The following is a 17090-nucleotide window of genomic DNA, read 5'->3' on the forward strand; positions in this document are numbered from 1 at the left end:
TATATATATATATATATATATATATATATATATATATATATATATATATATATATATATATATATATATATATATATATTTTTTTTTTTTTTTTTACTGGCAAATAAAATATATATATATATATATATATATATATATATATATATATATATATATATATATATATATATATATATATATAATAACAAGACCAGAAACTAGTGTAACACTTGTGTAATGTAGAACTGGTAGTGAAGTCAGGTCACTCAAGGACTTACCTGCCAATTCCTTTAAGCCTTCATTTAATGTATTGTTAAGGTGTTGTTTTTTTATTGCGTGTACTGGTAAAACCATTTACCAATAATTTCACACTTTGAAAGTCAATTACAGGAAAGCATTATCAGTAGTATGTTATTCCCAGCAGTTGTAACAGCAGTTTCCCCACCTATAAGTTATGAAGGATCAGAACAGCATCAGCCACAATCTCACAGAATTGTCACACACAAATACAGGAGTATAAATGCAGTTTTGCGTATTATTTTTTATTTATGTGCACATGCATACACACATATACATATGATGAAAAAGAAAACATAATGCTTCATCATAATATAAAGCTAATCAAGGTGAGAATATACAATAATATAAAGTGAGAAATATTTCTCTATGCATACAACTGGACCCAAACCATGACAACAAAATTCCCCTCACAGCTTTCTCTTGCTATAATTTGTATTCATTTTTGTAATAAAAGTTTTGTGCACTGCAATCTTACTATAAAATCACATTATTACAGGACTGCAACCACTCTGTGTAGTTTGTTGACAAATTGTTCTTATTAACACAGTCTGATGCTATTGTGCAGTGACCACCCCAGTCACCTGAAAAACAGCTGTTTTTTTCTCTTTTCCCTAACATATTTTATAATGCACAAAAATCACGTTCACTGGATGTGTGCTTTTGACATCTTTTGCATAGATCTAAAAGCATTGTTCTAATTGAACATTATCCAGCTGAGCAGTCTTTGTAACTGAAGCACCTCCTAACCATGCCCCAATCACAAACCCTCTTTCAAAATAATTTAAAAAGTAAAAGAAATAATTTGATCCAAAATTTAGGTCAACTGGGCTAGATCAGCACTTTTGTACATGGCACTATGGTAAATGCAATTCCCAACTCATTTTTTTCAGGTTTTCCAAGTTGTCAGTATGTATGTACACACTCAAACACACACAGTGGAAAAGCATTCAGTATTTTTAAAGTTTTTATTTTTTGTTCAGTAGTTTGTTTATTTGACTAGGCTGCATTTTTCCCTGTTCAAGTGATGCCAAGCTTCAGTTATGTTGAGGATGGGCTTCTGTTCTTTATAATCATTAGGAGTTCAAGCTGTATATTTTAATGTTATGAAGTCTTTAGGCCAAAGTTTTCTGTCAAGTCAAAAATCTAAGAGGTAGGAATCCAAACCTGTTTTTTCTAATGATTTCACAAGACATCAACCTTAAAAATTCACTCATCCTCCTCAGGGAGGTCTTTTTCCTTCAAGCTCAGGTTCTCTACCAGAGGCCTGGGAGCTTGAGGGTCCTGCATATTATGTTACGCATTCACAGGACTGCAGTCTTCTGGATGGAGATCTCAGATGTTGTTCTTGGGATCTGGTGGAGCCACTGTCCCAGTTTGGGAGCCCCTAGTGTTCCCATTACTACTGGAACCATTGTTGCCTTCACCTTCCACATCTTTTCCAGCTCTTCTCTCAGTCATATTTATTTCTCAAGCTTTTCATGTTCTTTGTTGCTGATGTTGCTATCACTTTGGATTGCTACATCTGTCACTATGGCCCTCTTCTGTCGTTTGTCCATTACTACTACACTATATTGCCAAAAGTATTCGCTCACATATCCAAATCATTGAATTCAGGTGTTCCAATCACTTCCATGGCTACAGGTTTATAAAACTAAGCACCTAGGCATGAAGACTGCTTCTACAAAAATTTGCAAAAGAATGGGTCACTCTCAGGAGCTCAGTGAATTCCAGTGTGGTACCGTAATAGGATGCTACCAGTGCAACAAGTTGTGAAATGTCCTCACTACTAAATATTGTCAACTGTCAGTGGTATTATAACAAAGTAGAAGTGACTGCGAATGACAGCAACTCAGCCACAAAGTGGTAGGCCACATAAAATGACAGAGCAGGGTCACAGAGTCAATCACTACAGACCTCCAAACATGTGGCCTTCAGATTAGCTCAAGAACAGTGCATAGAGAGCTTCATGAACTGGGTTTCCATGGCTGAGCATCTGCATTCAAGCATCACCAAGGGCAATGCAAAGCTTCGGATGCAGTGGTGTAAAGCACACCGCCACTGGACTCTAGAGCATGTTCTCTGGAGTGACGAATAACGCTTCTCCATCTGGCAATCTGATGTACGAGTCTGGGTTTGGCGGTTGCCAGGAGAAAGGTACTTGTCTGACTGCATTGGGCCAAGTGTAAAGTTTGTTGGAGGGGGGATTATGGTGTGGGGTTGTTTCTCAGGAGTTGGGCTTGGCCCCTTAGTTCCAGTGAAAGGAACTGTTTATGCTTCAGCATACCAAGAGATTTTGGACAATTTCATACTCCCAAGTTTGGGGATGGCCCCTTCCTGTTCCAACATGACTGCGCACCAGTGCACAAAGCAAGGTTCATAAAGACATGGATGAGTGAGATTGGTGTGGAAAAACGTGACTGCACAGAGTCCTGACCTCAACCCGACAGAACACCTTTGGGATGAATTAGAGTGGTGGCTGCGAGCCAGGCCTTCTCGTCCAACATCTGTGTCAGACCTCACAAATGTGCTTCTGGAAGAATGGTCAAAGGTTCTCATAAACACACTCCTAAACCTTGTGGAAAGCCTTCCCAGAAGAGTTGAAGCTGTTATATCATATTAAACCCTGTAGATTAAGATTGGGATGTCACTCAAGTTCATATGCTTGTGAAGGCAGACGAATGAATACTTTTGGCAATATAGTGTATGTTCTGTTCTACTGTGTTGGTTAGCCCTTACCCTTTTGTCAGTCTGGATCTGGAAGTCCCAGAGACTCTTAGCTTGGTCATTCTCCACCACCTTTCGGGGAGTATCCCACTTTGACCTCAGAACATCCAGCCTGTACTCACTATACTCTATACTATGCCAGCCACTTGGTTATGGCGTTCCATGCACACTGGCTGCTAGCATCTTGCATCCCATTGTTATATGCTAGATTGTCTCAGGTGCATCTTTGCACAGCCTGCATCTGAGGTCCTGCCTGTTGTGGTAGATCCCCTGCTGTTGATTCCTGTGCTTGTTCCTGTGCTGCCATGTGCCTCCATGCTGTCTTTCAATACAGCTTTTTCCAGTAGAAAGTAGAATTTCAGTAGAATTTCTCCACATCAGCTACTTCCACTAATTGCCAGTGGTACATATCGTACAGGGATTTATCCTTTCATGTTGGTTCCTGTTCCTCACATCTACCTCAAGTATCTGCTTTCTGAGGTACTCACTAATCACTTCATCACTAAGCACTTTATCATTCTACTGCACTCTTGGATGTTGGATGTTTCATCCTGGATAGTGCCTCTGATGCACAATAGTCTTTGGTCGCCCAACTTGCACTTAGTGTACAGTCTCAGCGTGCTGGATTTGGAATGAGTATATATATATATATATATATACATTTTAATGATCACACAGCCATTGCTTGGCAATGCTGTTGTAATACACCAACACATTTTCTGATTTTGGTCGTGGCAAATATTAGAAAGGCCTACAGGCCTAAATGGGCACAGATGGCTCTATATGTTGTCATGTGTATTGAAATTCCCATGATTTTGTACTTGTACTTGCAAGGATGCTGAATGTTTACACGCATACTGAAAGCCCAAAAGAAATGACTCCTTAAAAATTGATTCTCATTACCACTAACTTGAATTTCTTCTACAAGTAATCATCACACTCTAGCCTGGGCCAATGCCCATGCAGGAATTTTTTCACATTTAATTAAAAAGGCCAAATATGTGTGCAGTGATTATCATCAAAGTTAGTAGGGGTAATCTGTTTTGGCAGCATGTTGTGAAAACATGTTCTATTATAAATTTTGTTTGGCTAATGCATTCTAAGTGCATGTAAACTCTTCATCATCAGACATGAGCTTTCAGAACATAAAAGTCAAATAATTTGTGTCTAAAACATAAAAATATGTAGCTTAACTGCATAATAACTTGAGAAATAACTGAAACCTACCATACGAGTAACCAGCACAGAGACAGCAAAGTGGGTTAATATAGGGAGATTAATTCAGTGCATGGTGTTGGTGTATTGCATAAAACCCATATGGAACTGGTGGAACTGATCACACATTAACAGTATGAGTGAGGTTGAAACACACACACACACACACACACACACACACCTTTCATTGAATTAAAGTTTACACATTAAATATTCTCCGACAGGAACCTATATTTGCTGTATAGCCCACTCTGAAACACTATTTATATTTCTCATTATATTTGGATTTTCTGGATTTATTTCACACATTCTTTCAGAATTAGGTTTGTTCTTTCATTAATATATTTCCCAGTGTATTATTTTCCAAATATTAGCCTCCACATACATTGTGTGAAGGGATTTCATGTCATTTCTGATGAGACAACTAAGGGGAGTTAAATAACGATCAGTTGTGTGTACTATGTAGAAAAAAAATACACCATCAATGCCAAATTAACACTCTGATTTGTGTCCAGCTGGATGTAAATGCACACTATGGTGGTAATTCAACACTGATGTTATTAATTCAAGACTGGTGACTTATAGAGGAGACAATGAATCCACCCTTCTCATTCCTAAAATATAAGTCACTAAAACCAAGCACTTTTTTAAAAACCATGCATTATTTCTCTTTCTTTTAATTTTTTTCCAACATTATCACTTCAAAATTTTGTGTTTCATGAGGCTTCATTTCAGTCATCACTACTTTTCACAATTGTCTCTTCTGGCCATCTGTAATAAAACACTATACATAACATTCATGTGATCGCACATGACAATAAAGATGTTTTGAACATTTCCAAAGATTTCAGTAATTAAATAATGGGTAGTATGTGTGGTTTGCATCTTATCTTATTTTTAATGTATTGTCAGATTTTATTTTCTGCACAGGAAGTAGTGAATAACTACTCCTAAATCTACACAAGATGACACAAAAGTTTACCTGTCAATCATTGTTTGTCTCACACTCTGGCAAGCTGTACCTGCTGGTTGGCTGATTATCAGAGATCAGCAAATAAATGAGAACATGTTAGAGTTCACTTATATGATTGCTATTAATATTTCAGAATTCTTTTGCTAAAAACTATCAATGATCAAGTAATCAGTTCTGAAAAGTTTCTAAATCATCCAGAAAAAAGATTTATCTTGTTCATTTTTAACTAGTTAGCTAATGTTAGCCACCCTGAGATAACTTTCTATAGGAAGCTGTTTAGCCAACAACAAGATATTTGATTTGTGGGCAAAATATAGGGTTGATGTTACATATATACAATTCTGTCCATCCACCTTAGCCAGCAAAGAAACAGTTTATTTGCCCAACTGTCAAAACAAACATCAACTCTAGTTCTCTTAACCCACGTCATGTCATAAGTATGTAGGGAATACACTACTTAGAAATCCCATGGAATGGAATTCTGCAGCATTTTTGTGATTATGGCTTGCCAATTTGTGAAGTTGCCTTATGTTTTGAACAACTGTTATATTTCAGTTATACATTGTGTACAATGATGTACATAAAAATGCCTTGAGGACTAATAGTCCTCTTGTGCAAACTCTTTATCCTGTTAAAGGGGTTCTGCTATGCTCATTTTCAATGTTTGTAATTTTATTTATGGGGTCTACTGGAATAGATTTACATTTCAATATTCCAAAACCACATTATTTTTCTCATACTGTACAGCACAACTGCTGAACAAGCAGTTCTCTGCAGGTAGGAAGAACCCAGCATATTACATGTGTAAAAATACCAGGGGTATTAGAAAGCTAGCTAACTGGTTAACAAAAGCCTACAGTAGATGGTGAACGTAAAATTACAGCTTGTAATAATAAATCCACTGCTACACTTGAACATTGTGCAACATCTATTTAAAATCATTGCTATTTGAATCTTCCACTGGGCCACACAAAATTGGAAGTGCCCCATCTTTCAGGTATAAGAGAAGTGAATACTGCATCAAACTGCACATGGTTCCTTGAATTTCTGGACAAACAGAAGAGTAATTGAAACAATGGAAGGAATGGTGTTAAATATTAATTTCAACCATTGACTCCATTGTAGTTATACCTATGGCAGAGCATATAAATTAGTTTTCTCCTCACAATGCTGAACACAGTACTTGCCATATCTCTAGTACTTACTATGCATTGTGAGAGGGGATACCAGGTTTGCCAGCAGGTAGGTAATGTGTAAAGTGATTTGAGATTGTGTCATCATGTAACAATGAAAATGGCTCAAATTCCAATGAGGCGTTTCAGGCAGCTAAGAAAAATGGTTACTTTAGGAAAGAGTTACTCCCTCTGGGGTGTACTTTGAACTTTGTAGCTTTGCAAATTGTTTAAATGCACAAAAAGCTAATGTTTTATAACACCCTAAATTAAAGCAAAAACAAACAAACAAACAAAAACCCAAAAAAGCATAATAGGTCCCCTTTTAGATACTGCAATTTAAATTGCAATACTTTAAATTGAATTGCTTTTACATTTATATTTATGAAATTTAGCAGATGCTCTTATCCAGAGCAACTTACAAAGTGCTTTGTCATTTACTCATAGAATACATCCTAGTCAGTGCAGTAGGATAAAGTCCAGTATACCAATGAACTGGAATACTGTTGAAATACAGGGATCAGTGCTGATGCCTAGAAGCGCAAAATACATAAGCTCTATCTCAGACAACAATCAGTGCAATAAACAATAAGTACTAGAGTGTCAACATAGGAGCAGTCAACATCAGTGCAATAAACAATACGCTATAATAAGTACTAGAGTTTCAGTTAGTCGACATAGGAGCAGGGTCAGTGGTCATTTAAATATTCCACAAATAGATGGGTCTTCGGTCTGAATTTGAAGACTGCAAAGGACTCTGCTATCCAGACAGTAAGCTTTTAAAGATAGGAGTTTGTTTAGTTATATAAAACAGTAACAAGTCTGGCATTGGCCTAGCACAATCCTACTCTCATCCTGAGATCTCTGGAATATGTTCACTGTCTGGGCTTGCAAGTGGAGTGTTTTGAGAAAGTATTCTAGCTTTGGATCTACTTGCTCTTCTGATTCCTTCAATTTCTTCCTCAGTGCCCCTTTTTCTCTCTCATTCACTCACACCAGAAATTGCCTTCTTCCTGCCTGTCTGCCTCTCCACCATCTCTGTACCATTTCTCTTTCTCTTTTTGTAGGTATTGCCTTCTCCTTTGTCTCTCAACTGCTCTTAAGGGCATTCTTTAGCACACATAATACCAATATTTATTATTATTCTAACCAAATTGAATAATAAATCCACATAACACACACATGTACTTATTAGATACACTCTGATGTCCACCCTGTTATATGCATATCCACCCTGTTAGGTCTTTGGTGGTAACTTTCTAACATAAAGTATGCATTTACTGAAACATTTTTATGATTATACATCACAAAAACAATGCATAACACTATGGGAATAGGAAAACATTTATTGTTGATTAATAATAATAAATTCAATTTATATAGTGCCTTTCACAAACCCAAGGACACTTTACATTGGGAGGGGCCTGCTCTGGCATACCAAGCAAGATTTCTGGAACAGTAGCAAATGTTCAAAAGATTCACCCAGTCTGTCTCTGGTCTGACCCAACAACATCAGGACCAACAGAAACATCTACAGATGATAGCAGAGAGTATGACTGAACTATCTGTCACCCTACAGTATCTGCATTCCCCACAACCAGTTCAGATTCCTAGAACAGCTGCTAGCATACCAGAACAGAGCAGGTCCATCTTCCTGGTAAGCAATCCGGTATGATGGCAGACCCAATGACTGCAAAGCATTCTTGCTCCAGTGTTCCATATACTTTAACAATTTCCCTCTTTGAGCATGTATATCCTTTGTAGTATCTTGCCTAACAGGGAAAGCTCTCAATATGATCCATTCAAGAGGGATCCCCACAAAAGAGAGATCAAATGGGACATTGTTGGTGAAAATAAGGCAAGGAAACCGCTCAATAGTGGATTACGTGTTGGAGATTCGCTCTCTGGCAGCAGGCAGTTGTTGGAATGACCCAGCTCTGTTGGTAGCCTATCGCAATGGCCTATGTTCTGACATTCTCACAGAACTGGCTTATAAGGACAAAGTTCTAATGCTAATGAGGTGCTGATGAAGTGAACTATTCCATTAATGGACTTGTATCAAAATCTTTTATCATATTAGTCACCCTGTATTGCCCTACTCCTGTGTACGTTCCAGCATTGATCCACTCAAGGGCTGAAGGAAACTTCATTCATACCAAGCTTGCACTCCAGCTAGGTATCTCCATGGACAACCTCTGTACTCCCATGAAACTATCCACATTAGATGGTAAACCAATAGGAGAAGACACTGTACCATCTCTTACTAAACCTTCGCGAATGCAATCCAGCGCACTCCACCTTACACAAGCTGAAGAGAAGGCTATGGATGCTTATATACAGGCACTATCACAGGGTTTCATTCGGCCGCCCATGAATACAATAGCAAAAAATACCCATATCCTTTACCTTTAGTCCCCGTGGCACTAGAACAACTTCGGGAAGCAACCTAATTCACAAAACTCAAACTAGCCCTCAAAGAATGGAGAAACTTCATACCCTTTTCAAGCCCTTACGGATCATTAAACCTAGAGTACCTGCATAACGCTAAAAGATTGAATCCTCAACAAACTCACTGGTCCCTGTTTTTCTCAAGATTCCAATTTACTATCACTTACAAACCAGGTTCTCATAACACGAAGGCAGACTCTTTGTCCAGGAATCTGAGTGCTGAAAATTACCCTTGGTCCAAGACCCCTGCTACAACTATACAGCCTCCCAAGTGTGTTATGGCTTCCATCTGATGGGAGATCAAAGAGGAAATCAACCAAGCCTTGACAGGTGTGGGTGTCCCTCCACAATGTCTGGCTAACAAGAAATACATCCCTCCTTCTTGTAGAGACTGTCTCATTACGTGGGCACACTCCTCACTTACTTCAGGTCACCCAGGTGAGGTGCAAACACAACAATTAATATCCAGACATTACTGGTGGGAGAGCATGTTAGCAGACATACACAAGTTTGTAGCCTCCTGCACTGTATGTTCCCAAAACAAGACACCCAAAACCCTACTGGCAGGAAAACTGGTTCCTCTCCTATCTCGTCATGCCCCTATTCAGTTCTGTATTTTGCCTCTTTGGAATCCCAGAAGATATAGTGTCAGATTGGGGTCCCCAATTCTCGTCACAAACATGGTCCGCTTTCTTTGAACACATTGGATTAATGGTTAGTCTCTCTTCTGCACCACCTGCAATCTCAGCAGCTAGAGTCCTTACATCTACCAAATCTCTTGAACACATCACACCTGGTTAACGCTTTCACATTGTCTGCTAACAATACATTTGGTAGATCTAAGGGCTCTAGCTGCTGAGTTTTGGAGTCACATCACTGGCTCTAGCTCACCTCATGTGGACTACACTCCTCATAATTACCCTGCCCAGTCCTAATCACCAGTCTATTAAATTCACCTGTGTCTAGTTTCCTCAATGACATTGTCTATTTAAACCTGACTGTTTATGCTGTTCTTTGTGAAATCTCACTTTGCTCTTGCCTAGTGATACCAAGCTAGTGGTTTTCTGGATTTATTTGGCTTTTGATCGACTCTTTGTTACTCCTCATTTTTGCCCTTTGCCTGGCCCCTGCCTCGTAGTTTGTGTACAATAGCTCTTGATCTGGACTGTCTTTGACTATATTTTTCAGATCTCCATTGGTACTCTGATTAAACTATTGAAATTTTACTAGGTGTGACTCCGCTCTGCTTACAACGCCTTACATTTGGATATACTGAAGACAGATGAATAATGTAGCAGGGAGGCCATAAAAAGATATTTATTAACACTCTTGCATCATTGAGCATAGGGTAAAGGCATGCAATATTGCACAAATTATAAAATGCAGTTTGGTTAGTAACTTGATATTGGATAGGTGAGTGAAGAGTCAAAGAGACAACCAAGTTTTCAGTAACTTAAACTGGCCTAAGAGTAGCATCTTCAACATCAACAGTGAAGCTTGAGAAACTGAAAATTAGCAATTTAGGCCATACTTCTAAATCTTTTATCTGCATTAAGTTTCAAATTATTGTGCAACCAAAATTTTAGATATGTGATTCATGAACTTAAAGCCTGGGCAGAAGCTATGGGGGAAGTAGTACTAATTTAAATCTGAATATCATCAACATAACAGTGAAATTTAAGGCCATGATTTAGAACTTATCTGGCCTAGTGGAGAAATATATTAAATTAAAAGAAGAAGCCCAAGGACAAGTCCCTGGAGTACTACTTGAACAACAGGGGCAAATGATCTACTGAAATCAATGGTTAAATATGCATTATGGTCATATCTACTAGTAAGATATGACCATAGCCAATTAAGAGCTAAGCCAGCAATACCAATAAATGAGCATGTAATGGTTTACAGTATCAAAAGCTGCTGTGAGATACAAAAGAACCCAAATGTTGATGAGTTTGTTATCTGTAGAAAACGGATAATTAACTATTCTTAAGAGAACAGACTCAGTACTGTGTAGAGAGTGAAAACATGACTGAAAGGAAAATTATTTATTGATGGAAAAATGTGAAGCTGTGAGTCTACAACCCTTTGCATGCCTTTGGCTAGGTATGGGAGACTGGAGATGTAATTGGGTATGTAATTGGCCAATGAGGATGGATCTAAACCAGGTTTCTTTAGTATGGACATAACAGCTTCAATTTTGAGAGAGGGAGGGACAGTACCCAATGAAAAACACAGATTAATCAGATGAACAATAGTGGAAATAACAGAGGAAAAAGATTTAAGAAGAGAAGCAGGGTCAAATTGACAAGCACAGGAAGATGATGTCAGAGACAGTGGAAGAATTGACAGTGGTTAAGACAGAGAGATAGCCATCAGGATTTGAGGAAGAGTTGACTGGAAAAGAGAAAAACGAGTTTATTTATGGTGTTTTGGGCCCATGCCACTGTTTTTGATGTTAGAATAGTAAGAAGAAAGGTCAGTATTTAGAGCATCCTTGTACTTAGAAACTTGCCTAGTGAAAAGTAAAAGATCAGTGATACCAATTTTTTGTACAAGCACTTGAAACACCAACACCTAACTTTTCATAGCTCTGAGCGCTAGTGTGAAAGATTCCCCATCAGAGGATGGTATAATCCACAGGAATCCAGGATATATTCATGGTTTTGCGTCAAGGATGGAGTACAGGATTCACTGCACCCTGAGTACAGGACACCTCCAGATACGTTTAGTGTGCTATATGTATTACTAACAATTGTGAAAATAAAGAAAAAGGAAAATAAATAGTTTTAAAAGTAAATAACATTAGGATGCTAATGTTCCTCAAACATTCATCAGCAATCCTATTAATTAACAATGGACTAGACTTCTGTACCAGGCTAACATAGAATTGGATGCCACTCATTCAGTAGACAATCATTAAATGAGTACAATTGCCATCTCACCAACCTCAAGCTTCTGTTCTACACCCCCTTAAATACAGGAAGCCCTGCCCTGGGCTAAACCAATATCTCAGGCAGATGGCTCTACAGAAGAACAATAAAATCAGCCTTAATATATTACAATAATTTTATTGTCAGTCCTGTGCACAATTCAATGGCCATTACATCAATACATTTACTGGTAAATCTGAACATTTATTGACTCTATATCTCTCTATATGTGTTCTTCTTTGGCGGCTCCCCCCTACCCTTGTATGGTCTTGGGCCCGTCTGACCTGTACAAAGGTTGGAGCTGCTCCAGCTTCCATTCTTCTGGAAACAGGGTCTCAGGTAAGTCTAAATGTTTGATTCACTGCATATAGTAACAGATATCTCTACTCTCTGGCAGGTCACATGGTGATGGGGCAGGTACTTGACTTCATCACATCTAGGATTAACCATGGAGAGAACTGAGTAGTAAAGACTAGTGTAGTCCTGACAGAAGTGAGAGTGTTTCAGAAACGGTGCTGTCGTAGAGTGCCACCAAAGCATCAGGTGAAGAGTTTAGAAATAACTCTTAGAGAAGAAGTCTGAAGAGAGGTAAAGAAAGTATGATTGTGGAGAGAGTTGTGATTACAGAAAGAAAGAGCTGATTTAATAAGAGATTTTGGAGAGGGTATACTTACACAAATCTCACTAAGCTTATAATCAGTAAAGCCAACAACAAAACCCACGACAGAAATATCCAGTCCAGTGGTACAGAAATATATCCAGTCAAGAGGTACAAAACAAATCAAGTGTGCAACCATAACTGTGTGTGGGGAAATCAATGTGCTGAGTGAAACCAGAACAATCAAGAACACTTAAGAGCTCAGTAGAGAATGCACATCTAGCATCAACATGAATATTAGTCACTCAGTAACACAATAGCACAGCAAATAGATGAGGCTACTCAGTAGAGAATGCACATCTAGCATCGACATGAATATTACAGTCACTCAGTATCACAATAGCACAGCAAATAGATGTGGCTACTGTGAGTAATTAATTCAACTCAGACAAAATTTGCTTAGAGATTTGGGGGAACGATAGATTAAGATCAGCAGCAATAAGGTAAGAGAGAACCTTCAATGCAAAATATACACAAATTGTAACCTCAAGAAGGGCCACCTTTTTGACCTTCAGGCTACTATAGAAAACTACAGCTAATCCTCCTCCTTTCCATGTAAGAAGTGGCTTGTATATGTAAGTGAAACCATTGGACACCAACATATTTAAATGCAGAAAGTCCCAAACTTGTTGCCACATTTCTGTTAGCAGAAGCATTTTACTGGGTGATAAGATCATTGAGTGATGCCTTATTTGTAATGTTGTTCGAGTTCAGAAGGCCTATTTTTTTAACAATAGGTAGATGACATACCAGTAGACATACAAGTTCCCAATTTCCCAAGAGAGTAAAGATGAGCATGGTTTAATCCACGAACATTAAGATCCTTTATATATCCAATTGTGAGTCCACATAACCAGAATAAAGGAAACTGAGGCATAGTGAGCAGTCTGGGAGCACGGAGACGAGTGAATATACCTGGGCCGATGCACAAGACCAATAGAATGACAAGTTAAATGTTGAGGATTCTAGATTTCTGGTTCATTTATCAAGTATGTGATCATCAAGACCTAAAAATCCAGACCCAAAAATAAGCAGTTAAATGCACTCCAAGGTAGAAAATGACAATTTTAGTGAATTGTCTCCTGCAAGCTTGACCGGGAAATCAGGACATAATATACTTTTGCTAAAATCACTAACCATGTTAGCACACCTTGAGAACCTGCACCCTAAAAATTGTGATGGAAACCCATTCACCAGAGGACGCAGGGAAGGGAGGGAGAGAGCCAGCAGCATTGCATGTCTGGTGTCCATCTATGTAATGTCTGGTGCTCGTCCATGAGAAAGGAACCCTAGAATGAATCCAGTAATAACATACAAGAGCTCAAGTTGTGCTTAATGGGTTTAAATAAATTTGAAGGAGAAAAAACAGAAAAAGAACAGTTACCAAAAAAGAGACAAATACTGAAGAGAAGTATCAGTAACAAATTTGCTCTACCTACTCTCAACCAAAAGTGAATGAAAACAGTGTAAAATGTATATTTTGTGGGATAGACTGCATTGTTTAACATAACAGGTAAAGTATAAATTATCACTCATTTTTACTGTTAGAAATTAGTACTTGTGATACAAAAGGCATGACCAGTTAGCAAAAATGGACAGAGTGGTAACCATTATCTCTGTGTGGGAATGCTTGTATGCAGAAGCCTAAAGAAAGGATAAGCAGCAAGAGGATTATAGGTGTGCTCCCTTGGGAAATAATTTATGTATTCTTTGTAAAACTGACATACCATTACATTTATTTATTGATTGTGCCTGAGAGACTTGTCTAGTCACGTTACCAAAGTTTTCAACAAATTCCTCTTGGTATAGCAGTGGTGTTTTGCCAGGTGAGCATCAAACTCCAGTAATCTACTTTGGGGGTGTGATTGTTAACATTTTACCTTGATGTCCAGTGTTGCCCCTAGAAATTTAGCTAGCTAGTTTCTTAATGGTGAAATTATAAACATTTAGTATTCAGCTCACAATGACTTGCTGTTGTGAGTATAATTGAGTCTCTTCACTATCCAGTATATTTTGTAATAAACTCCCAGGGCTTCCAGTGTTAACAAAAGTTAACACCTAAGGGTGTAGGGCATTTTCAGTATTCCTTAGCTAACATTATTCCATGTTTTCTTCCTAATGCAGGAATGTCTCATAAAGTGACAGCTTCCTGTGAGAGAAAGGGTGAAATAATTTCTTACAAAGGAGAAATCTGCAAGACCAGGTCAGATTTGAAACATGACTTGAGAACGACAACCGGTTGCCCAGGCAATGACCAGCTTCAGATGGTGACACCAGGGATTCTCAAAATAAACTGTGAGGTCATGATAAGGGCTGGGAGTTCCTTGGATGTACAGAAGCTTGGTTTTACACCATGATGCAATGTCAGTCAAGCATGCTGTGATATGTAGACCATATTTATTAAAAAACAAGCTGAAATGATAGATTGCAAAAATGGTGTCAACATAACTTTCACATATTTATTAACAGAAATGACAGTTTTGCAACTTCTCATTTAAAGAGTCTAAGTAAGCTATATTACTGCAGTATTCACACATACTGCATTTAACATTTGACTTTAAAAGGAAGACACAAGGAACCACAGGGAAACATTGAGCTGATCACTGAACTGAGTCTCTGTATATGTAGACTATTGCCTTTATGTTTTTATGCACTGAATTAACACATAGGGTTGATAATTATTCAAAACAAGACAAGCTAGTTGCTTAATACTTTGTCCCAGGGTGACTGTTGGAGTTACTCTGATGCTGACCATGGCTGACAAAGTAAAACAGAATTGGGCAAGCTACAAATACAACACTGAAAGTATGAACCTGTTCCTGTGATTGTCTTATAATCTTCTTCTCCAGCCCTTTGTATATGGACTTGTGCTTGAGCGTCACCTCTACCAGCTATAATATGCTAAAGCATTTCTGTTATCTTTACAACTGCCAAAGAAAAAGTAAATGCAAACTGTCAGCTAATAACTTTTATCTGTGATGAAAAGTGTCTTATAAATTAAAAAGTGGAAGGAACCTTTGAATAACTACTGTAAGAAATTGTACGTAAACATCCTGTTTGATGTGCAAACCTCAGCAAATCTGCTAGAGGGGCAGAGGAAAGAAGATAAAATGTTCAGACAAGACTGGGATTTGGATCAAACACACACTTCCTAATTTACATTTAAACAATGCACAAAATCTAAATCAACTGTGGATAAGGGCTGGGAAAAATACTGGTAGGTGCCAGTTATGCACAACAACTCACTATAGCAAAGACAAGGGAATTTTGTATAATATAGAGAATGGATAAATCTAGTGTCCTCAAATCTCAACAATTACTCATCTAGTCTGGAAAACTACCTAATTTGGGGCTGGGCCACAGGCCACATGGGAAGATCTGATTGTTTAGTTCTAAAGATTTTTTTTTTTTTTAATAATGATCTAAATAATTACAAAAAGCATTGTCAACATGAGGAACAGCTGTAGCCTTTTCACCAATTCACCAAGTATAAATAAATAGCAACGGGAAGGGCCTCTACAAGCTGATTTTGTTTGTTCAGTAACCTAAAGCTATAATAAACAAGCTATGATCTGATACTAGCCTCTTAAATGGATGAGGTCTGACCAGTAAATTGGTTTAGATCCAGTGATTTACATCATGCATGCAGATTTTTAAGAGATTAGCATGGCTGCATAGTACCAAAATTTGTTTCACAGGACTTCAATAATTTTAGTTTGTATATAATTTGCTAGATTCATCCATTCCTACAAATGTAGCCTTTGCATTCATGAGTGCAAGTTATCTTGCTGGCTCCAACACACTATGAAAGACCTTATTTATGTCATCACTTTTATCAACACCTAGACTGTATTGGAGCATGTGGGCTTTGCTTGGAAAGGTATATTTGACACAAATTTGTACACTTGTCTGTGTCTAATAGGTGAAATGTATGCATGCTTTGTCCATGAAAACCAAACTCTAAAAATAAGTGTAGTAAACAACTAAGGAAGTGGGATGGTTTGTAAGGATCATAGAGACAAATCACATACTCACCAATAGACACAACAATATACAATGTGTAGACCACATGTGCCACCAAGTGGTTACCATGTGATCTATATCTACAGCCATAGTTTTTGTACAACTTTTTACCACATTTTGTAATGGTAACCATAACAGGGCAAATCAAAATATTAAGTTTATTAGTTTCTTGTAAATTTGAGAAAATTAAACCTGTGCTATGGTCTCTCTCAACACAGATCTTCATTCAAAGCTATCTGATGTTGTCTTACAAGCCAACAAACCAGTAAACGCCATATGTACTGTTTTCAATAAAAACGAGATATGTTCATTTCTTCTAAAATACATACATTTTACAAACAAAAGTGTTTATTTAATTTTACACAATTGCAACAACAAAACGCTTTAGAATTTACATGTACACATTCATATGTAAAATGTACTTAAAGTAGATAGATAGTAGATGCCTTACAATCTATATAAAACAATCTGTTACAAAAATGTTACAAAAAATAAAATAAACCCCTAAATGTATGGTCCAATAAGCTTCACAGTCCATGCAATTTGCTGTAAAAGAAAAACAAATATTGGAACATCAGTTAGAAGGATAAGTATCTGTGTTTCTAGTTGTATATAATATTTTCACGCAAAAACCTAAAATACATCAATAATTTAAATGTCCGATACCT

General features: G+C 37.6%; 1 protein-coding gene and 1 long non-coding RNA gene across 6 annotated transcripts in view; one reads left to right on the top strand and one right to left on the bottom strand.

The window, feature by feature from the left end:
• The window catches only part of LOC113571450 (uncharacterized), a 27715-nt gene extending 13061 nt beyond the window's left edge, over nt 1-14654 (top strand). The window contains exons 2-3 of the long non-coding RNA XR_003410001.3: nt 12036-12080; nt 14524-14654. This is a non-coding gene — a long non-coding RNA (uncharacterized LOC113571450). The remainder of the gene's footprint in view (nt 1-12035; nt 12081-14523) is intronic.
• Nucleotides 14655-16566: 1912 nt separating this feature from the next.
• pole2 (polymerase (DNA directed), epsilon 2) overlaps nt 16567-17090 on the bottom strand; it is a 5884-nt gene continuing 5360 nt past the window's right edge. For all 5 annotated transcript variants that reach the window (XM_035532820.2, XM_081721781.1, XM_035532818.2 and 2 more), the window contains 2 exons: nt 17089-17090; nt 16567-16968 (listed from right to left, as the gene is read on the bottom strand). The exon at nt 17089-17090 is cut by the window's right edge and continues 66 nt beyond it. In XM_035532820.2, the coding sequence (XP_035388713.1) occupies nt 16950-16968; nt 17089-17090 (21 nt within the window). In that variant the 3' untranslated portion in view covers nt 16567-16949. The remainder of the gene's footprint in view (nt 16969-17088) is intronic.

The sequence above is a fragment of the Electrophorus electricus genome, chromosome 10, assembly GCF_041902795.1.
Source record: "Electrophorus electricus isolate QZ-2024a chromosome 10, ASM4190279v1, whole genome shotgun sequence".
Lineage (NCBI taxonomy): Eukaryota > Metazoa > Chordata > Actinopteri > Gymnotiformes > Gymnotidae > Electrophorus > Electrophorus electricus.